This window comes from Artemia franciscana, chromosome 7 (genome assembly GCF_032884065.1).
Source record: "Artemia franciscana chromosome 7, ASM3288406v1, whole genome shotgun sequence".
NCBI lineage: Eukaryota > Metazoa > Arthropoda > Branchiopoda > Anostraca > Artemiidae > Artemia > Artemia franciscana.
The window spans coordinates 522,890-547,946 of NC_088869.1; the positions used below are offsets into that span (position 1 = coordinate 522,890).

Below are 25,057 nucleotides of genomic sequence, written 5' to 3' on the forward strand. Positions count from 1 at the left end.
CATTCGATGTGAAAAAGCGATTTTTCTTGTTGCTCAAGATGGGGGACTGTAATTCTCTCACTAATTACTCTTAATCGTAAATTGTACTTATTACTAAAATATTAATAAGAAAAGAAAAGAACTGTACTTATTACTAAAATATTGCTAAGAAAAGAACAGAAAAGAAACCTGAGGACACGTCACTGCATTCGATGTGAAAAAGTGATTTTTCTTGTTGCTCTAGATGGGGGACTGTAATTCTCTCACAAATTACTCTTAATCGTAAACCGTACTAATTACTAAAATAGTCTTCTAATTGAATCGATTTGAGCATGGCTTTACTAAATAGGGGTGAATCATTGGTGAACTGTTAGAATAGAATTTGTTATTTGATTATATGTACCAATGGCTTAAGGCAAAAGATACAGCATTTTGCTCTCAAACGATCCCTAAAAATCTTTCTATGATGTTTCAGCTCTCCACTAGTGGTGACAGAAAAAAGAACAGAAAGAAATTTGGGGACACGTCACGGCATTCTATGTGAAAAAGTGATTTTTCTTGTTGCTCAAGATTTTTTCTCACATAAATTACTCTTAATGTAAACTGTACTTATTACTAAAATAGTTTTCTAATTGAATCGATTTGAGCAAGGCTTTGGTAAATAGGAGTAAACCATTGGCGGACTATTAGAATAAAATTAATTATTGGATTTATATAGATGATCGATATTACTGAATTTTCCCCCTCCCATCGTTTTCAACAATTTTTCTTCTTCTCAGGATGACTATGGAGCTGGTGCTGTCATTTTCTTTAGTATTGTAAATAAATTTGTCTCTCAGCCTTTGAATAGCCACAAAAAGGACAAATACTGAATGTATGCACTTTCAGGACCTCTCAAAAACAAATAATGTACTTTCAAAAACAAACGAGTCATGATACAAAAGTAATACAAGTTTTTGTCTCATTTAGAAACACCGTTATGGCTTCTGCTTCAGATAGCGCCGATAAAAAATGAACGAGACATCGTTGTTCTATTTTTATGCACATTCCGCGACATAACAGCTCTTAAGCAACCTTTGGATTCGGATGAAGTTAAAGGAGGTAAGTGATACTACGTATTTTTATATTTCATGTTAACGCTGGTTAGGGTTTGTGCTTTAAATCCACTTTTTTTCCATAGTCTTCATAGTAACGTCATCTTAATAAAGAGTAATTTTGTTTCCATTATATTATTTCTCACCAGCCTCATCATATAGAATGAATGATTACAAAAAGTTTGGAAAATTGTTATTCTAAGAATTGCAAGATGTAATGCATTTTTGAGTGAAAACTAATCGGAGTGACCCCAAATACACTTTTGGGCGCCCAATGGCACCAGGTCAAAATTGTAGTAATGTGCGCCGACCACATGACAGCTATTACTCAATCATTGTTTAGATATCATCTGGAAAAATTAGTTAGTTTCCTTTTTGTAGATATAGCCTCCTGTTTCAACTTCTTGGACCCATATGGCACCCGATCAAAAAGTTAAGACCAGTTTATATTTTTAATTAAGACGCCAGGCACTAAGTTAGTTTTTCATTTCCGATTTTTGTATGTCCTTGCAAAGGGAAATTTAAGTGTTTTGCATAATGATATTCTGCAACTACCTTTGGAAAAAAGTAAGCTTTTAAAATTATGCTAGTCAAATAAACTGAAATTAAAGAGTTAAACAGCTTTTATAACCAATATCAGGAATGTGCTGAGGGTAGAGGATCGGGGTTTGGACCCCCAGAAATTCTAAATTTTACAGGTTTCTGCAAATTTCCTACTCAAATTATCAAATAAAATACATTTTTGTTGTTTACCCCCAACCCCCAAAAGAAATTCGTGCGTAAATGTCTGGTTTGAGTGGTTGTCCGTGACAACCACTGAAATTGGACGAAAGCATGTTTTGGTAACGTAAGTTACCATAAAATGGCATAAGGTTACCACCCGCTAAATGTTGTAAAGGCTAGAGTCTCATTAGCGTTTACTAAAAATTAATTAAAAACAATTTTTCGATGAAAGTAAAGAGTGAAATTGAAACTTAAAACGAAGAACAGTTAGTGCTGCGCTGTTTATACAACATATTTTTGAAAAACTGATCCAAACAAACTGGCTCTTAATATTTTCCCGTATGTGTAGAATTATGAATAACTAGAGCTTTATTGAAAACTAAGTTTCTGAAGTTTTATAGAAAGTTAAAATCGTATAGTAAAGTTTGTTAACTTCATGATGGCTACAAGACCATTGAGAGCTTTGGGAATATATATTTTTTTTCATTGGGCCATTTAAGAATTTTGTTTTTTGTTTTTATTCCTGTTTTGTTGTGTGAGTTTTGTATCAAGCGAAATGACACCACTTTTATACAATACTAAAAAGGACTTATTCCAGATTTGCCTCTCACTCACTCGGACTATCTGTCTTAGCTTTCTCTATAATCAAACTATGGCTTGATGCCTGCAACTACTTGATTTTCATTTTTCTTCTTGTTCAAGGAGGGGGCTGTATTTTTCTTGCGTTGGGTTTTCAACAATGCTACTTCCTAAATGACTTGAGTGTCATCTGTGTCTTATTGAAAAAGATATGAATTTCGAAGAGCATGGACTTTATTCGTCAAAATATCAGCTAAAAGAGAAAAAAAAATCACCATGATACTCAAGTTTACTAGGTAGAACTAGTAAAAACAAACTGATTGCTTGATTCATAACTTTATTAATTCCTGAAAGTTCGAGTAATTTTTATTTGTCAGCGCTATAGTTAATTAAGAGAATATATCTAAATAGTTTTATTTTGAGTGAGGTGCAAATTAATGAAGCCGGCTTTTAGTAGGTTTAAATGGCCGTAACCCTATTCCTGTTTGTTGTAATTTCTATTTGCTTTCAGTTTTAATCGATTATTCTTCTCAGTGTCAGTTCGATTCAATATTCCTTTATTCGTCTACAGTTGTGTGTATTATCTTTATGTTGGATAGGACTACACATTTTAATAACTGTTTGTTTTTGTTTACATTTATCACCCAATAGTAACTTATCTTTGTTTTATTTGATAAAATTTTATTATAGACTAATATTCGAGGTGTTTACAAGGTTTTTAAGTTTTTTTATGCTTATGAATTATTTTGCTGGATTATGATTTAAGTCTTGGTCAAAATTTGAACATTCAATCACATTTTTCGATCAGTTGTAACTTTGTGTAATAAAATTGCAATCATTGTTTTACTATAAATTCCGGGTGGATATGAAGGGGGCTATAATTTAAATTCAATTGAAAACATACTTGATTTTGATGTTCCACAAGGACTATCTTGAGCTCCATCTTCTGAACAGTCTTGAGTATACACAGGCCTAAATCGGCGATTTTATCAAAAGAACCCTTTTATGTAATATTTTGGCATAACAATTTCTTTGCTTGGGGGAGAAAAGTTTTGGACTCATTTTCGAGAAAAACAAATTTTAAACTTTTGTGTGCACAAGAGCGCCCTTGACTCAAAAGATTACGGAACAGATAAGGTTTAATCTTTTACTTTTTTGGGTGAGCCAGTATTCAGGGTATGAAAATATTTTGTCACTCTTATTCCTTGACCAAACATAATGTTTGAATGTCCCTTGCGTTCCCAGCCCCTGAAAGTTTTAACTTAATCCCAGTAGTTGTTCTGAAAATATTACAGAACTGCTATTTTGATGAATATAATGATTTTAGATTTTCCTCACTACATCTTCAATAGACTCAAAGTCTCTCAGGGAGCTGAAAGTCCAAGAAATTTCGGTTGGACAATTTTTTTACCCCCAGACTCCTCAATAGCAGTTGTTGTTTTTGTAGGGATATACGCCAATAGGGTGTTTAGTCTATATGCATGCTGGATTGTATATGCTTGAGTGACCTACAAAGAAAAAGCTTACTCAAGATACATATTAATTTGTCTTTTTATTAAAAAAGACAAATTAGACTTAGTTGGTATTGTTGTTTTTCTTAATTGATAAGAAAATGATGACAGAGATCCATAATTTTTTGACAATAACGTGAGCAAGGCAAATTAATATGAGCAAGGCCAATTAGCTCCAAAGTTGAACAAAATTCCATTTTCTATTTATCGCATTATTGAAGAAAAAAAAAATAATTTACATGTTCAAAATGGCTTCAGAAGATAAGAAACGCATTTTTTTTTTTTTTTTAATATGTGTTTGTGCTGTTGCACTGGTGATTTCTCTTTTCATTATATATATATATATATATATATATATATATATATATATATATATATATATATATATATATATATATATATATATATATATATATATATATATATATATATATATATATATATATATATACATATGTATATATATATATATATATGTACAACTGTATGTATATATATGTACAAGTCCCTTTTGAAATCTGTATCCTCATACAGTTGTTTTATACTTGTGGGTTTTTCCTTACTTTTTTACAATTGCTATTCCAATAAGTTGCATTTCAACTTACAATGATTTTGCTTTTTTAGTCAATTTTCCAAAACCTTTATTTATATTAAATTTTTCCAAAACTGTTTTGGTTCTAGTTCTTGGCCTTGTAGGATTTCAGCTGAGATACCCTTTGCCTTCGACCTTTGTAATCTTACAAAAACCAACTTACAATGCTTTTGCTTTATTTGAGTCTCTACAGTTAAGGCTATATTAAATATTTCCAAGACGATTTTAGTTCTAGTTTCTCGCCTTGCAGTATTTCAGCTAAGATACTCTTTACCTTCGGTCTTTGCAATCAAACAGTTCGTGGTAACGAACTGTAGTAAGGAGCGACCCGGCTCAATAGTAACCAAAACTCTGAAAAATGGAATTTTGATACCAATAGCTACATCAAAAGAATCGTATTTTAATGCTAGTTTTAAATATATAAGTTTCATCAAGTTTAGTCTTACCCATCAAAAGTTACGAGCCTGAGAAAATTTGCGTTATTTTAGAAAATAGGGGGAACGCCCCCTAAAAGTCACAAAAAAAATCACACCATCAGATTCAGCGTATCAGAGAACCCTACTGTAGAAGTTTCGAGCTCCTATCTACAAAAATGTGGAATTTTGCATTTTTTGCCAGAAGGCAGATCACGAATGCGTGTTTATTTGTTTTTTTGTTGTTTTTTTTCCCCAGGGGTGATCGTATCGACCCAGTTGTCCTAGAATGTTGCAAGAGGGCTCATTCTAACGAAAATGAAAAGTTCTAGTGCCCTTTTTAAGTGACCAAAAAAATTGGAGGGCACCTAGGCCCCCTCCCACGCTAATTATTTTCCCAAAGTCAACGGATCAAAATTCTGAGATAGCCATTTTATTCAGCGTAGTCGAAAAACCTTATAACTATGTCTTTGGGGACGACTTACTCCCCCACAGTCCCCGTGGGAGGGGCAACAAGTTACAAACTTTGACCTGTGCTTACATATAGTAATGGTTATTGGGAAGTATACAGGCGTTTTCAGGAGGATTTTTTGGTTTGGGGGAGGGGTTGAGAAGAGGGGGATATGCTGGGGGAACTTTCCTTCGAGAATTTGTAATGAGAGAAGGAAATTTCCATGAAGGGAGAGCAGGATTTACTAGCATTATTTAAAAAAAAACAATTAAAAAATAAAAGTGAAAAAGCCTTTTCAGCTGGAAGTAAGGAACAGCAATAAAACTTAAAACAAACAGAAATTATTACCCATATGAGGGGCTCACCTCCTTCTAATACCTCGCTCTTTACGCTAAAGTATTTTCAGTAATTTCGACTACTTATTCTACGGGTTTTGTGATTCAGGGGGTCATTCTTAATGAATTGGGATAAAATTTAAGCTTTAGTGTAAAGAGCGAGGTACTGACGATGGGGCGAATCCCCTCATATATGTAATAAAAACATGAGAATACAAAAGTTCTAGTTGCCTTTTTAATTAACCAAAAAATCGGGGGGCAACTAGGCTTCGTCCCCCGCTCTTTTTTTCTCAAAATCATTCGATCAAAATTATGAGAAAGCCATTGAGCCAAAAAAAAAATATGCAAATTTTGTTTTGATTATTCCTCTACGGAGAGCCAAAATCAAAACATGCATTGATTCAAAAACGTTCAGAAATTAAATAAAAAAACAAGTTTTTTTAACTGAAAGTAAGGAGCGACATTAAAACTTAAAACGCACAGAAATTACTTCGTATATGAAAGAGGCTGCTTCCTCATCAACACCCCGCTCTTTACGCTAAAGTTTTTACTGTTTTAAAAAGAAGAATTGAGAGAAAGAGTCAAACTTTAGCGTAAAGAGCGGGGCGTTGATGAGGAAGCAGCCTCTTTCATATACGAAGTAATTTCTGTGCGTTTTAAGTTTTAATGTCGCTCTTTACTTTCAGTTAAAAAAACTTGTTTTTTTATTTAATCTTACAAAAACCAATGCTTTTGCTTTATTTGAATCTCTACAGTTAAGACTATATTCAATATTTCCAAGACGATTTTAGTTCTAGTTTTTGGCCTTGCAGGAATTCAGCTGAAATGCTCTTTATCTTCGGCCTTTGCAATCTTACGAAAACCAACTTTGAATGCTTTTGCCTTTTTTGAGTCTCTACAGTTAAAGCCATGTTCAATTTTTCCAAAAGGATTTTGGTTATAGCTTCTGGCCTCGCAGGATTTCAGCTGAGATACTATTTACCTTCCACCTTTGCAATCAAGGGAATCCAGAATACAATACAAATTCCCATCAACTAATCAATTTAATACTGGCCCGTATAAAGACTGAGCGATAATCCTTTTATGTATCTTTAGATAAAATTAACTTATCCCTAAAAGGGTGAACAATGAGAATCCTTTGAGTTATTAAGGGAATAACAGTTCGAACAACATGCTTGGAAATATCAGTCTTCCCTTTGAACTTCTCTCAGTTGCTTTAACAGAAGGTGTTGGAAACATGTTAAAAAGAGAAAAAAAAAATGAAATTACAACAAGAATCATATCGTTTGATGGTGGGGTTGTGAAACCTTATATATCGAGAAGATTTAGGTCTCATTTGATTCAAAACAAAAATTGTTTTGGATTTTGTAAATTTTTTCAAGCATCTAAAGACAAATAATGTGAATGGTTATATAGCTCCTTTTTGCTACAAGTATATATTGCCAATTGTTAAATTACCAAGGATACCAAAATAAAAACATTTTTTGCCCCCCTTGACCTATGTTAGGTCTATTTGTACCGGAACATCATGATTTTCTAATATATTTTCTTTCTGTCAAAATTATAAAGTGTACTGTGCGGTATTGCCTATTTATCAGTGTTATCACGTTAAATACTCAAAATATAAGTGAAAACTAATAAGTTAGGCTTGAAAATACTTTTCATCATTAACAGTCGATTTTTAAATCTGATTAAACTTTCTAAGGAAAGCTAAACCTTCGTAAGCTATTTGTTGTCATATTTTTGGCTTATGCAAAAGCAAAAAATATGCAAAAAAGCGAAAATTAATAAGCTAAACCTGAAAACGCTTTTTATCATTAACAATATGTTGATTCAAAAAACTGATTGAAGTTTCTAAGGAAAGCCACACTTTCATAAGCTACTTGTTGTCATGTTTTTGGCTTGTACAAAAGTAAAAAATATGTAAAAAAAAAACGAAAACTAATAATTTAAACTTGAAAATACTTTTCATTATTAACAATCTGCTGATTCCAAAAAATGATTAAACTTTTTAGGGAGATTTACACCTTTATAAGCTATTTCTTGTCATATATTTGGCTTATACAAAAGCCAAAAATATGAAAAAAAGCGAAAACTAATAAGCTAAACTTGAAAACACTTTTCATCCTTATCAATCTATTGATTCCAAAAAAATAACTAAAATTTCTAATGAAAGTTACGTCTTCAGCTATTTGTTGATTTTTGGCCAATGCAAAAGCTAAAAAAAGCAAAAAATAAGCAAAATCTAATAGCGAAACTTGAAAATGCTCTTTATCATCAACAATCTGTTGATTTGAAAAAATGATTGAACTTTCTAAGGAAAGCTACACCTTCCATAAGACGTTTGTTGTCATATTTTGGGCTTATGCAAAGCCAAAAATATGGAAAAAATAAGTGTAAAATAAGCGAAAAATGAGCGAAAACTAGTAAGCTAAACTTGAAAACGCTTTTCATCATTAACAATCTGTTAATTCCAAAAAATATTTGAATTTTTATGGAAAGCTACACTGTCATAAAGCATTTGTTGTCATATTTTTGGCCTAACTAAAAAACAGAATTAAATCCAGTTGGTTGACAGTGATGAAAAAGTTGAGAGTCATTGCTAATTGGAGAAAAAGTCAAGACAGAGAATCTGAATAAGAGGCAAAGCTGGCATAAGCCTTTTTCAGAATCATTTAAAAATTATTTCATTTTATTTGTTGATAGATCATTCATCCTAGAGCAGAACTAAGGTAGGTAGTCATGGAAAAAGGGTAGTTCAAATAATCTATCAGTTTTAATGAGCCATTTGAAGGCTATTGGAGGGCCTGATTAAAAGATTTTCAAAGATTATAACTGACTATGTGCTGGCCAAACTGCACATGGCATTTTTTTCATTAAAAATTAAATTCCTGATTTTACAAATTTTAAGGATATATACAGTTGTTAGAGTTTCTGTCGAACCAATTAAAATAATCAAATTGGTTTTTTATTGTCATCGGTACTTTAGTATTCAAATGACTTTCAATCAGTTCTTCACTACCTACCACCAAACACTTTTTTTTCAAATTTTAAACAACAATAAAATTAATAGACTAATAAAGAATTTACCTGGACCAAAGTTCTTCTGTTTTTTTTTTTTTTTAACTAAAGTGTAGATAGTAGCTTAGGCTAATTTTTCAAATACCCACCTTCTTCTAAATTATTCTTACCTTCTTTTTGCTACAAAAAGAGTAAATGTTATTTATTCTTTTTCCACAAGTTTGAATACGTAATGTTTGTTTCTTTTCTCTTTGTAGGCTTAAGTAAATTTGCTAAATTGGCCCGGACAGTGACAAGAAGTAGATCAGTTCTAGTTTCACAATTTTCCTCACATGTACCCATTAAGGATACTAAACAGTCAAATTTCACTCATGTAAGTAGCTACTATATATTATACTCGGGGCCGTATCCAGGATTTTTGTTCGGAGGTGAGGGGCTACAAAAAGAAAACTTTAAAGAAGCATCAAAAATTGTTTATATGGATTCTGTTACGCTTTTACGAGTCGAACAAAAATTTTGAGGGGGGGGGGTAAAACTCCTAGATCTCCTCCCTGGATGCGGCCTTGAATATACTGCATTAACGCTTTTCATTGTTTTTTGAATTTGGGCCTCGCCTTTAAGACTGGATTTTTTTTTTATTTTCGCTTTGACCTGCCCAACATTGTTAGCCTACGTCGGTGGAAGCTACAGTGATGACAGTGGTTAAGTATGGTTCTGAAACATGAGTCCTCCGATAGACAGATAATATTACCGATAATATTACCATAAATTGCTGATATAGGTAAAAAGAAATAGACATTAGAAAAAGTGAATCTCTGTAAAGAAACGAATATGAAGGTCATTACACAGGGACGAAAAAGGCTCCAAAGAAGGAGATGGGAGCTTACAAAGCATCTATCTTTGTTTGAAAGAATATCAGAAATAAGCTCTTGCATTGGCCGCAAAGATTTCCAAAACTAAGGCGTTAGACTTTAAGTTTGTTTGTTAGTAAGGTTATTTTATTTTGGACTGTGATCAGCCACATAATCTATTCAATCGTTTAATAATTTTGCTGAGATTTCTGGTGAGTGGTTCGACTAAAATTAACTGCCAAATTATCTTTTGGTAAGGCTTTTCACTTAGTAATATCTTCCAGCCCATGATCTGTAGACCTATGCTCCTATAAATCTACATAATTCTATCTTCATATACAAATAGAATGTACGCCTTTACTCAATTTGGATATCAAATATTTTGTTTGTACTTATTTGTTTTTTTTGACAATGGTAGAATGTTTCCTAAGAAAAAGAGTTGTTAGCCTATTTTTCCTTACATTGAAAATTAGTCAAACGCAGTCAAATTAAATAATAAAAAAAAACAAGTATCTTCAACTGAAAGCAAGGATCGTGATTATATAAATATATGAATATAACTTTATTCAATTATACAGTTATATAAATTTAAATAAAGTATATTTTTTTCCTCTTTTTTGCAATCATTAAAGACAAGCTCATATGATTTTTTTTTCAAGTTTTAGATATCCATATTTAAAGTAAGAAAAACACTTGAAGGCCTTTTGCTACTTGAAAACTTTTTCCTGCCAATAAAAGGAGCTATTTGAAAAGTTGTTATACCTTTTTTCACGTTAGAAAAGGATCTCATAATAATTAAGAGCCCTTTAGTGATAGAAAAGAAAATAAGTAAAATAATATATTAAATCTACTGGTCTGAGAAAAATGAAACACATGCAATTTTGTGGCTACTATTCTTTTTTAGATAAAGCTGGGGATAAAGCTGTAATGGAATGGATAACCAGACGAATACCAATACAGCATTCAAAATTAATAGGTAATGGAAACTAGGGATTTCTTATTAATAAGCTATGTCAGGTTTCTTTTATTCTTGGGATGAAAAAGGCACTTATGCTTTCTCTATCATAAATGTCGTAATTATCTTTGTTTGGATAGAAATGACTGATTAATCAAAGAATTTAGAAATAAGAAATTCAAAATAGGAAAAAAGTAAAGGAAAACCTGATAGTAGGAAAAACTTTTTAAAAAGAAAATTAAGCATGCCTTCTTGATACAATTTTTTTTTTTTACTGAAATCTTACCCTTCCATGATTTTCCAGGTCCCAGAAAATAAGTATCACAAGAAAAACTTGTGAGGATTTGAATGGGAGTAAAAATACTATGAAAAAAATGTTGTGTAGTTAAAAAAATATGCTTTCATTTTTCATATATTGATATATGACATCGATAAACACGATGCAACGTTGACATGAGAGTGAGGCGGAGGGGCGCTCAAGTAAGAAAAAGTGCATTTTAGCCAATACTAGCAAGTGCTTAAGTACTGCTTAAGAGCAAAATCGAAGTAATTAGGTCTGAAGTACAACTTTCCTAAATCACTGAATGCTTAAGTAACATAATTAGGTACTTAAAACCACAATTATTTAAGAGTACTTGCGAACTACTAAGCACAGACTCAAGTAAATTATGTCATATGTTATACTGTGTCTCACGCCTGAAATAATATTTCTGAGTATATAGTCGCGGAAATTCAGACGGAAGAATTGCACTAAAGCAGAGTTGAAGGGGACTGTAAATTTGAATATGAAATAAAACGGTATCTGAGAAATTCCCGTTTATCCTACACGTAAGTTCCTACTACATTCTAGAGGCAATAGGTAAGGATGGGTGCTGAAAGTCTAATGAAGTTCATGGCAAGGATGGATCCAGCAACTATGTTGATACACACTTGGAAGTTGCATAATCCTTATGAAGTTCCTTTGCCATAGATCATAGACCACAGGATCAGACCAAAAAAATACCAGATGGCTCGTAGTCTGTCACTGTGCCGAAAGTTGTACTTTAGTTTGGTCGAAAAATTCGATAAACCATCTTTGGTGTTCGTTTCATTGATTTGACGTTGTGAGTTGCTCTAAATCGTCTTAGATTATGCTACAATTATGCTATCATAAGGAGGATTATGCTTGGATGCTTTTGGTTCCTAATTATGCTACGTTCCGCATAATTATGCTACATCTGGTAACACTGTTCTGAAGTTCCAGTCACAACCTAAACTTAGTAGCTGTTTGTAAAACTGTACTAACTATTGCCGTCTAAAAACTTGAAAATGCTGAAAACCTGTGATCACAGAACTGTTTAAGCAACAGCACCCTGTGATCACTGAACTCTTTAAACAACAGCAAAGACCGAACCTCCGATGTTAAATCCCCAAGGAGTGTTGCAGTAGTTACTACACATGGGTCATAGGTACAAAAAAACATATAACTTTAATCGCAGGGGAAATAAACCTGTATGCTCACTTATCACGTTTACGGGCGTTATGATTGTTGTAGGCTTTTATTTGTAGGATTATGATGTAGTTGAAGAAGTTTTGAAATAAATCGTGTGTGTACGGAAGTATTCGCCAATTTATGTTTTCACATTGTTTTTGGTTTTACCTGTATTGACACTGAATGGTTTTCACTGCGGTTAAAGATCATCCGTAAATCGTTCATTGTGTAAACTTTTTTCTTTAGCATACAGTTCATTTTCAGATATAGTAGTTTGCATGTCTTCTTGCCTAATTTTCATGGCATAAATTAAATAAACACTTTTTCTTTAAATTATTTCCTATTGTTTTGGCTTATTTGACTAAATTTGTTCCAAACTGGAGATTTGTTCCGATGGAAAGTGACCGGGTCAGTTACTGGAAAAGTACAGAGTAAAGAAATTAGATGTATCGTCATAGAAATTTGGTTTATGGACGTTACATTGAAAAACGGGTTGCGTCGGATGACTTTGCGCCAGCTAACACAGTATCTAAAATGAAAAATAGCGATGAAGTCACTATTTAAAATCAGTCTTCAAGCAATCAGAAGTCAAGTAATTGAAATCAGACTTAAGATTAATAATAATATTTCTTTAAATAGGGACTTGGGGGAATATTCACTAAATGCTCTATGCACAAATTTAATTAAAAACGATCTTACAAAGTTTTTAAAAAAAATCAGTAGATATTAATATAGAACCAGTCAGAAATAGACACTTGAGGTTAGCTGCCAAAAAAGGAAGATTAACACTAAAAACTTATTGGTGTTTATTCTTTTTTCTTTTCAATGAATTGCCTTGTTTCATCTGACTTCATTTATCAGTCCTGGCTGAACTTCCCTGAAGTAAAGATGCTGGGACTGTTTAAAAAAAAATCAGTTTAGTTTTATCGGTAGTATGTTGTTGTAAATTTTTCTTTTTTTTATGTATGTTTATGTATCGCTTTGATCGGCCCTTGGACATAGGGCCGAAGTATTCATTCAAATTAGATTTTCACTGTCTTACGAAAAAGAATTCCTATTGTTCTTCTTGTTTTTGATGTTAGTAACTAAAATGAAACTTGTGCAAACTTGCCTGCGCAGCTAATGGTGAAAAAATATGATGCAGGTTAAGATTTTAATGGCTTGTAAACTATTATAGCTCAATTTTTAGGTTTAGATTATTCTATGTTTTAATACAGGTTGTATTTCAAAGCTTAGACTATTAGAGCTAAATCAAGGCATGTGCGCGAGAATATTTTTGGGTGTGCAAATCGCTGAAATATTGATGATTTCAATAAGAATTACGCTGGAATCTAGAAAATTTTATGATTTTTAGGGCGGGGAGGCTCCGAGAACCTCCTCCTGTGTATGGCCTGGGCTCAATTGCAAGGTATTAATGCAAAGAGGAGTAATAATTTCTTTGCTTAGTGTAAATTTTATTCTCAGTCTATTAATACTAAAAAAAATTTTTTCCATGTTGGTATATTTAGTTCGATTCAGGGTAAGATTTTTAATTGCTTTAATTAAAACAAAATTGTTTATCTTATCTTTATTGTCTCACATTTTTTTGTATTCCTCTTTGCCGCAGATACCCAAAGTTTGGTTTAGTTTGTTATTTTTTAAACTATAAACCCCTAACATAAATTCAAACCCTCCCCCAAAGGCGTCATGAGTGCTCCAAGCACCATATACGCTTTACATCATTCATTAATGCTTTTGAAAACTGTCCTCTTTTCTATAAATTATTTTTTTTATTTCTTTCACAATTGAATTTTTCGTAGAACAGTTTAGGGCTATGTTAAATCAAAGACGAGTAAAAATAAAGCTAAATAATAATTCAAGCTTAAATAGACCATAAATGATTATCAAGAAATAAAGGGAACCCAAAAGGACCAAGAATCACAATAAATAGCCAAGTCTAACTTAAAATGAACATAAATTATCTTAAACAGGGAAGGGCTAACGTCCCCTAGGTCTTCTATGATTAGAATGTTATTCGTCCTTTAACGAAAATAATTTTTATTTTGAGCTCTGTGTTTTTATTTTTCGTTGCATTTAAAAAAAAAAATTCCCTATAACAAATTAAATTACTTAAAAGAACACATTGTGGATTAACAGAGTTTATTACAACGAGCTGTTTGACCCATGGTTCTCTTGAATGTGAAGGAGTGCTACTACTCCTTTTTAAGCCAAATTCATATCATTTAAAATTAAATTTTCTTAAACAATGCTTCAAAAATGGTCATGATCCCTGAAAAAATGTAATGTACCCATAAAATATTTGTTGAGAAAAGGGAGAGGGAGTCAGAAATATTAAGCATTAATAATGGAATCGTCATTTTCACGGTTTCCAAGACAAACTATTTCAACAAAAACATTTTTGTAGGGACATTCCCATGGACGTTGAATTTTAACTTCAACCAAAACAATTCTAGTAGCCCTTGTCCATATCCCCCCCTCACCTTCAGAAATGTCCTGACGATAGAATGTCCCCTTTCTCTCCTCCCCACCTTTGTGGTGGTAGGCATGTGGTTGAAATGTTTTATGTTGTAAGGAAAAAGATATGCCACAATAATATGTGTTCTATCATTCACCTAGCACCAGATTTACAGGTTTTGTCGTATTGCATACCCGGAAATTCAGAGAAACTAGAGATTAATTCCCCCTTCCGTCTCAACCAAGCATCTTTATATTTTTACCCTAAATCTCTCGGAGCCTTTCGAAATATGAGCATAGAACTGTGCTTTTTTAGGCTTCAAGGACACTCGCCCCCTCGTTCAAAAAGATCCACTGGCATTTCTTCAGGATGGCTCATCTGCAATCAAGCAACATTATGCGTAATTTTTTATCCAATTTGAATCAACATTAGGAATGAATAAACATAGGAACATGAGGCTTTGAAATAGACATCTACATTAACTGTTTTGTGTATTGACTACGTGTATTCTAAGGAAAAAAATCGCCACCAGGTGATATTACTATCTCTGAAACTGTAAAGCTAAATAAATTGTTTTCGATATTTCCAAAATATTTCGATCTTTCGCTTGGCTATCTTAAAATTTTTACTTGGTGGCTTTTTGGCACCCTTTCGGCCAAAATTGTCGTTTTGCGGAACAGAATGGCTGAAAACACCATTTTGCTGTGCTACAATCTATTTTGCTACACATAAAGGCGATACAACTTCTAAGATGTTCTTATAAAGTATGATCCTGATATTCTAGGGCTAGATACAATAACACACAGAAAAAAAAAATCAAGAAATAAAGACTCTATGATCTTCCTTCAGGAGAAAAAAAATATAAAATACCAAATCTTTGTAGGGCTTGAAACCTCTACAATCCGGTTTTCTGATGTACTGACTCACATTGTATAATTGTATCTAGACTGCCATTGCACTTATTCGGGTGTTCCAACTTTTTTCAGCAATTAGCGAAATATCCTCAGGCGCGTAGCTTCTGATGGCTAATTTTAAGATTTAGTTAATCTTCTGACTTCACAATTACCATAAAAAGCCATTTTTATATGTTTTTTGTCATTATAAACTTCCTTTTTTAAGTTTTAATTACTATTAGTCCATGTTGTTCCTTAATTTAAAGCTCCTTACGACGGAACATTTGGTATTTCACAAAACTTTTCCAAGATGATGATTTGGAATGACTTGCTTAAAAGTAAGGAAATTTTCCTTTTTTCAACGATTTTCCACAAATTTTTAACGTATTTCTATTCCTTAGGAAAACATTGCAAAACAAATTTAAAAATTAAATTTGGTTGGTGGATAGCATTGAACCTATATTATCAAATCTAAATAAACGTCTTATGTTGAAATCATAAAACAGTTGAATAATAAAATACCAAACCCTTACCCAGGAAACATATACAGAGTGTACGGAAGGCATTCATATAATCTAGAAAGGCAATTTTATACATCGTCTAGAAATAAACATCCCCTTAGAAGTTTATCAATCATCAAACAAAGCATGATTTTGATTGGATGTTGGAAACTTAATTCCGTTGCTAGCGCACCTGTAGAATATTTTCCATTTATTCATTAAAATATTCTGACAAATATTCGATGAAGATGAACTAACGACGTTCAAAGGCCTAAATCTAGTCACTATGAGCCAAGTAAAAGTTTGTGTACTTATCAAAACTTTTTTTTATTTTTTATGCTGTTCTTTTCATCACATAGTGATATCGCCTAGTGATTTCATTGTTTCTTTTTTTGCTACGTAGTGATGTCCAAAACCATAAGACCAGACAAAGCTAGCCGATTAAATTATTGTAGGCTATTTTCTTCAAAATGTTACGTTTTGTCGGACAATCTTTTTCTTCTCCCAATTATTTTTTTTTTCCGCAATCTGATCTTTTCTGAAATTACCATAATATTTTTATTTTGCCAATCAGAGGCCTCTAGTAAAGATACATAAGGCTTCAGTGTGTTATTCATTCATTATTTGTTGATTATTTTTTCAGAGGAACTCCATGTGGAATGGGTGGCCGTAAAAACTTTTTTGGGGACTAATTCAATTGGAAATTGAAATTCTTAGCAGCTTTTTAGGAGTTAAAATTGATGAGTGGACAACCATCCCCCTAACATGCCCTTTTTAGCTGCCCTCCCCTCAAAGTCATCTGACCAAAATTAGGGAGCTTTCCATAGATCTTATTTTTGACGATGTATTTGATGCTGGGTATTTTCCACTGGAAGGGGGTATCCTTGAAGCTGATGGAGCCCTGGAATAGTTTGGTCTACTCAATACTAAAGTGGTGATAGATTCAAAATCATGAAGTTTTGAAGTCAAAGGTTTCAAAATGCAATGATTCTGGATTGGCGGAGGAGAGTTGTCTCATTCAGAGATTAAAACTGAATTACTGAACTGAACTGAACCACTTGTTAAGGAGTTTATGACTTAATCTTTCTGCTGGCTTTAGCCATAAATTTTATAGACCTTCGGCTGTGGTCTTTGCTGGACACAGCGAAGTCTGTGGACAGTTGCAAAGTCTCGTGAGAAAGTAATTGATAGCAAAAAACTATAAGATACGTTTCAAAGTTTGATCGTATTGGGGGTGTGTTAAATTACTAATAAGCGTAAAACAAAGGAATAGCTGAGAATACTCCCTCCAGAAAACTACTTATACAAATAATTGTAAAAAGTAATAAGGAAGCTACCACTGTATACACATTCTGACTATTCCCAAAACGTAATCCACCTCCCCCACACCTGCAATTCGAGACACAAAAATATATTTTAGTCTAATTCATGTAGGTTTGGATGCTTCAAAGGCATCCCTTTTTTATCACATATACAAATCTACTGATTTATATCCCAAGTTATCGCTGTTCAATTAGCCGGCCACTCTATTTTCATTTTTTAGCAGAGAATTTCTCGTCAAAGAATGGAACGTGTTGGTAACCATATTGTTCTTAATAATTCTCTCTGATATCCACGTGTCCTTCGACAAAACATTCCACTTTCAAAACAATCTTCAGATTAGTATAGCTCATCTCCTTAAACAAAACCTCAAGAGAAAGCATTCCAATCAGAAAATGTTCCCCGTTGTTGGTTTGGGACAATGTTTGTCCCTAAGGAGAGGGCCTGAAATTATTTTACGATAGTAAGAGACCTAGAGGCTCAGTATTTCGCATTTATTTACCAAAAGAAGAAATTTGTGTTTAGTCTGGAACTAGTATTTGACGATAGTAGCTTTTCAAAAATTATGTTAAAGGGGAGGGGGCTTAAGGCAAATGATTTAATCTTTGATTTTTTCATTCTAAACGGCACATTATTAAGATGGATATCATTTTGGGACAGTATATCTTTATAAAGAAGAGACGGCCGCCATTAATAACCGACGCTTGGTTAAGAAAAGAAATGAGGTATTTTTCTGGCTGCATTCCAGCCATGAAACATGTGAACTATCATATCTCTGATACCCTAGGCCAAATACAGTCACACTTGCAGTTTAAACGAAAACTGAGTGCAACTTTATCGTCAATAATGTATTCTGTGTATAATTTCAAGAAATTGAACTTTAGTGAATTTTCAAGCGTAACCCTTATGATCAACCAACCAGAGGGAAATTTGAGGTATAATATTTTAAATGAAATTATTCATAATTTCCAATTCATAATTTGGCGTAGTTTCATTTTTTAATTTCGCTCTTTGTTGACATTTGAAAAAAACTTTGATTTTACTATTTCATGCTAGGAAAAGGAAGTTCAAAAACTGTTTTTTCGGCCAAATATTTTGCAAAAAAAATTCTTACTTGCCATTAGCAACAGATTTTATTTTTCAAAATTGGAGTTAAAGAAGTTATACTGCACTAGTTATTTATCTTTTGATATATGTTTTTGGATGTTTGCTTTTAGCATTGCCAAACAACTATAATAAAGGGCTTCAAAAGAATATATTATGGGAGGCAAATTTCATCCCACATTTTTGAAAACTTTTTGAAATGACGTTAAAGAATGGAAAATATAAAAATAACCTGTTTTCTAAAACTCGCACTGATGGTAGAACTCATTAACACCTCCAAGGTATCTTTTTGCATGTCCTAGAAACTCGTTTACCTTTTTTAGATTTTTTAATTGAGTTTCTGCCAGTTCATAGAATCGTCAGCTAAAAATAAGTTGGACTTGCTGCTAAGTGAATCACACAGACTTGGTGATTTTTCTCTTTTACCTAGCGCATGCCCCGCACATAGATTGAGATTACTTTCTGTCTCTGTTCTGACTACCTTACAATTTGTGATAGAGCTTTGATTCTACGAAATGCATTTGATATACCTGCATATTCATGTTGTGTTTTTTTTTCGAATTTTCCCAAACTGAAACTAGGATATTTAGCCCCGCCCAGATAAAAATTAACGGTTTGTCTTCTATGTTCATGTTCTTGCGTTTAAGAACGTTAATTTTCCAATTAATTTCGGGAAAACATAAAAAACAGGAACAGTGGCTTTTCGTTCTTTTCACTAACTCGAAATTCCATATGAAATGAACGTCAGGTTTAACATGACAAATGAAATTTGACATTAAAAAAAATGGTAAATGCAACAAAGTGTAAAAACTTAGATTACATGGCTTCTCTTTCTGAACCACGCTTAAGATATAATGTGATTGACTTTAAAATAAAGTTCTAAAGGTATTTTTTATAGATAATCTTAGAGAGGACTATTAAAAAATTTAGAAGATAATTTTTAGCAGCCTGGTCACATTATATTATTGAAAGGATGGTGCCTCCAGTCACCTATAAAACGGAAAATTTATGAGTTTAAATTTTAAACTGAAAATTATTGAAAATAAAATATCAAAAAAAATTATTTTAAATATAAAAAACTTAAACTTCTGTTTAAGTTTGCCTATGGGCCCAACCTTTATATTCTTAAAAAGTCTTGATAATTTGATCAAATTCAAAAATTTAAGAAAGAAAAACTCATAAAAGTTTGAATTGTCTGGATTGACCTTTACAGATTCGTTACCAGAATCTGGAAGAAATACAGAATTTTTAATCTCCAGTCTCAAAAATAAAATTATACACACTATATTATTTCAGTTTGTATGGTCTCTAAGATATCTACCTCTGGAGCAAAACCAATTTCGTTTGCTTCTTGTTCATACTATTTAGTTGACTATAAATAGGTTTTCTTTGAAAATTGCGGAAATTTTGTAAACCCCAGAGGAACTTTTCTTTACTGTTCATAATCCCACACTGGAAAAATTTACGACTTTCTATAACAAACCACAGACTGCTGATCACATCAAAAAGATAACAGAGAGGCCCTGGAAGTACAGAAGCAGTATTGCTGCTCTTCAACACAACTAAAAGGTTGTTAAGTTCATTATTGTAAGCTACAACTTGAGGAATCATAGCCTTGCTTCTAACTACAGTCCTAACCAGTTCATAGCGGGAATGCAATTGGCATTCCATCATCATTAACTGGAATTTTTGTTTTTTACGCCTAGACTACATTATAGTCATAGCCATCGATAACAAAAGCCAAGATGTAGTGCATTAATAAGAAGTGGTGTCCATTGTCCTTTTCCTGGCCACTTCATCGGGAAGTATTGTTATAGAAACTTGGGAGGGGGCTCGTTTGATTTGATATGGAAAGTTTTAGTGCCCCATTTTAAGAGCCAAAAGTGATTTAGTACCACCAGCATCCCTCAACCCTTTTTGGATGCTCAAAACTTTCAAATAGTCATTTTTTTCCAAAATACACAAAAGGTCTAATAACTATGTCTTCAAGAATAAATGACCCTCTCCCAAGGGGAAAAGAATCTGTATTATGCAACTTATCCATTGTTCAAAAATAGTATATATTATTGGGAAGTGATGAATCCAAACTTTTGAGTTTTTTGGATTTCTTAATCAAATCATCAGACCTTATTATTTACAATTATCCCCCTCGCCTTGCCCGCAAACGAAAGTCACTTGTGGCTTACAATTTAGAAATTCTACGGTATATACATTACGGTATACGTTATATACGGTATATCCTCACTATCTAACCTTTCAACTGCAAATGGATAAAAAAAATCATGAAGGAAATTAACACTACTATTTATTATCACTAGTATGGACATTTCTTCTAGAAAAAGATGCAAATAAGAGACGGTAATCAATAAATAAAATAGCTTTTTAGTGTGGTTTCAACAAAAAAAAGGGGTAAATGTTGCGATTCATGCTTATTTTTTTTTTTTTTAGATTTTACCTCGAAAAAAAAACAGCTTTATTAAGGGTCACCGATAAACTTGTTTATATACATTTCAAAAAAAAAATTGCATCTTGACGGCTTTTTCTGCTTCCAGTTTTCCGTCCCATTTATCTAGAAAATGAACAGTTTGAAGGTAGTATTACCACATTAGGCAATCATGGGCCGTTGAAAGCGGAAATTAGATATAAGACGATTTAGTTTTTATTTGCATCCCATATAAGATATATATTCTCTGTCATAAAATAGAAAACAAGTTTTTCAACTGAGAGTATGGAGCATCATTAAAGTTAAAAACGAACAGATTATTACATATATGAGAGGGGTTGCTTCCTCTTAATACCTTGCTATTTACGCTAAACTTTGAGTTTTGGCTCCAACCATTAAAGAATGATTTGTGAAACGCAACGGCTATTTCTCCTTAATTAGAACAATAAGCTTTTTTAAAGTACTAAAAGATTTTTCGTAAAGAGCAAGGTATTGAGGAGGGGGAAACCCCCTCACAGACACAATAATTTCTGTTCGTTTTAAGTTTTCCTGTTGCTCCTTCCTTTTAGTTGAAAAACTTGTTTTTATTTAATTTCTGATCGTTTCTTAAGTAATTATGGAGGATCTGGCTCTTCCTCTAGGCAAATTCCCTTTCCCAATGAAAAATTGCTCCAAGGAAATATGTTCCCACTTAATCCATCCTCTTCCTGCCGTAAAAATTCAACTTGAAAAATTTCTGCATCCTTACCAATAACCAATACCATCGTAAACAATGGGCAAATTTCATAGCTTGCAGCCCTTCCTCCAAGAACTGTGGGAGTCAATTGAAGGGGGTCTAGCTGCCCTCCAATATTCTTGGTCACTTAAAAAGCGCACTTTTGATTTCTGATCAAATGATTCCTCTCCCGATCTTCTAGGATCACTAGTTCGATACGATCACCCTGGAAAAAAACAAAAACAAAAACGAACAAGAACAAACACGCATCCGTGATCTTACTTCTCGCAAAAAAAAGCATAATTCCACATTTTTGTACATAAGAGCTTAAAACCCTTATAGTAGGGCTCTCTGATGTTCTGAATCTGACGGTGTAATTTTCATTAAGATAACTTGATGATTCGGGGTTGTTTCTCCCCTTTTTCTGAAGTTGGGCAACTTTTCTCAGGCTCGTAACTTTTAACAGGTAGCTTTAAACTTGACAAATTTTATATATGTTGAATAAATATCAAAATTCGATTATTTTGTTGTATCTTATATTATCAAGACACTGTTTCTTAGAGTTTTGGCTACTATTGAGCCGCACCAGTCCTTACCTATAGTTTGTTACGACGAAATGCTTCATATTATGTGTAAATAATATGGAAAAACTTCAAAACTTAGAGCCCTTTTCGGTATATCAACGGGTCGCCCTCTCCTTATCACCCCGCTCTTCACACTAAAGTTTTTAGTATTTAAAAAATCTTCTTATTGTTCCAAACAACCATTGTGTTTCAGGAGTTATTATTAAGGAATTTCGACGGAATTAATACATTAGCGTAAGGAGTGAGGTTGTTGAGGAGGGGCTAATTCCTTTTGCGCAACAATTTCTGTTCGTTTTAAGTTTTAATGTCGTTCCTTATTTTCAGCTGAAATAACTTTTTTTTTTTAATTTAATTTCTGATGGGGAAAATTGGGCTCCACTTCCATGGAGAAATTCCTTCTCCTCTCCACAAAAAAATTCTCTAAACAATTCAATCTCCTTAAAAATTTACCCCGGACAAGTACCTTTACGACCTCTACACATAAAATTGAATTGGTAATGAGAGAGTAAGACAAATAAAACAAATTCGAAGAAATTTGACAAATTCCTCAGTGTCAAATTTCCCCTGAAAAGTTCATCCCTGCAAAATTCCCTTCCCATGGAAAATTTTTCTCTTGGAAAATTCCTCCAGCAAAAAAATCACTATCCCTCCCCCACCTTCGAAAATTGTATGCAAACTTCCCAATAACAAAACTATACGTGAACAATTGCCAAATTTTAAAACTTAATGACATATTCAAAGGAGTTGTGGAGGGTCACGCCACCTCCAAAGACATAGTTTGTCGACCTTTCAACTATGCTGAACAAAAGAGTCGTCCTAGCCGAGTGGTTGGTGTACTGGATTTGGAATCCTTTGCCCAAATGGCTATGGTTCGATTCCTGGTGTGGTCATTTATTTGGTTTGGAATAGGGGTCAGTGGCGTCACTCTATACATTCAGCCAGAGTCGACCCAACTCTAAATGGGTACCAGGAGAAATCTCGGGAGACAAGAAGGAAGGGTGTGTTAAATCACAGGATGGCTGGCGCCCATCCCCCATTGTACTTCCTGCCTGAAGGGCCTTGAAACGGAGATCAGCACTTCCGGTTTGGATTTCTCTAAGTTATTTAATAAATCTTATCCTATTAATAATAAAACTTATTCCATATGCAAGGAGGCTACCCCTTGCTCAACCCTCACTCTGTAAGCTAAAGTCTTAAAGCTAAGGGGTCTAGCACCGTATCCTTTACCTTTACTTTATCCCTATGCTGAACAAAATGGCCATCTCAAAATTTTGATCGGGCAATTCTGGGAAAAAAGGGGGCTTGGCACGAGTGAAGTTGTCCTTCAATCTTTTTGGTCAGTTAAAAAGGGCTTTTTAACGTTTTATTTCTGTTTGAGTGAGGTCTTCCTATTTGTTCTAGGACCATTGGCTCGATAAAATCACCCTGGAAAAAAAACAAAAGCAGATAAACATGCGTCCATAATCTTTCTTCTGGCAAAAAAACAAAACAACAAAATCCCACATTTTTGCAGATAGGAGCTTGAAACCTCTACAGTATGGTTCTCGGACACGCTAAATCTGATGCTTTTATTACAATTTTTGGCTTTTAGGGAGTCCTTCCTCCTTTTCAAAAAACAGGCAAATTCCTCAGTTCGTATTCTTTGATAAATAGCACTAACCTTAATGAATCTTGTATGTTTTAAATCAGTATAATTAGCTAAAAAAAAAAAATTATGTATCGATTGGTATAAAAATTTTGTTTTATAGAGTTAATTAAGGTTCGTTATCGCGAACTTTTTGATCAGGAGTCAGTTAAGAAAACTAGCTATAGAGATATAATAATGAAAAAAACCTCTGGCTTATATGATAAGTCAATGAGAAATACTATGATGCTCAAATAAGATGTGCTCCTTAGCGCAAAACGCGGGAAATTATTTGGAAGGTAGTACTTTTTACGCCGTGGTAGTACTTTTTAGAGACCCTGGTTAGCACATTAATTTAGTTGGAGTGGAAAGCTCTGATAAAGAGGCTATTAATCGCAAGTTTTGTCTCAACAGTAAAACAAAATCAAACAAGTAAATAACTGTGAAAATTATCGTGAAAATCGAACGGAAATTTAAATCATTTGAAAATTGCTGACAAAAACTAAATTTGATTATTGGTTTCCAGTCTTGATTCTGAAACGTCTAAAAGCTCTTTAGAAATACTTTTCATTTGAATTCAACCGCCCTTGTGGTTAAGGAGTCTTTCTTAAAAAAAGATGTCATACCTAAATTATAGTTTTTGGACCTTTCGTTTTTGCAAAACCAAATGGATATCCCAAGATTTTGATTCTTTGGGGGAAAATGGGTGTGTGATAGAGGCGGGCTAGTTGTCCTCCAATATTTTTAGTCACTTAAAAAGGCCAATGGGAGTCTTGGTCTCCGCTAAAATGAGCCCTCTCCTGATCTTTTTGGACCGTTGGCTCGATTCGAAAACCCCTAGAAAAATTAAAATAAAATAAGCACGAATCCGAGATCTTTCTTCTGGCAAAAAAGCAACAACAAAATTACACTTCTCTTTAGACAGGAGCTTGAAACCTCTAGAGTAGAGCTCTCACATGTTCTGAATCTAAAGGTGTGAATTTCATTGAGATTACTGGATTATTTAAAAGTCTTTTACTTCTTTTTTTGAAAATCTGGCAAATCTACTCAGGCTCGTAGCTTTTGATGGTCTATATTAAACTTAATATTTTGATTTATATTTGGAATTAATATAAAAATCCAACGCTTTTGATGCATCTATTGTTATGAAAATTCCGATTTTTAGAGTTCTTGTTACTATGAGGCCGAGTTGCTCCTTACTTATAGTTCGTTACCATGAGCTGTTTGAATAAAGAAAGAAAACAGTCAAAATCCCCAATTTTCGGAAGACACGAGTGGAATCATTTGACTTTGCCACTAAGAACTACTATCCAGAAACTAATCCCACTAGTAAGTTTAAATTCACTTTCTAAGTTTAGCCAATGCTTGCCTTCTTTCAAATACTCGTCCGCGGCAGCTTACGTTTATACCCCGTCCGCGGCAGCCAATACTCACGTTTGGTGGC

General features: G+C 33.3%; 1 protein-coding gene across 1 annotated transcript in view; it reads left to right on the forward strand.

The window, feature by feature from the left end:
• LOC136028698 (potassium voltage-gated channel protein eag-like) overlaps positions 1-25,057 on the forward strand; it is a 322,053-nt gene that overhangs the window by 135,852 nt on the left and 161,144 nt on the right. The window contains 2 exon segments of the mRNA XM_065706529.1: positions 949-1,080; positions 8,956-9,071. Coding sequence (XP_065562601.1) covers positions 949-1,080; positions 8,956-9,071 — 248 coding nt within the window.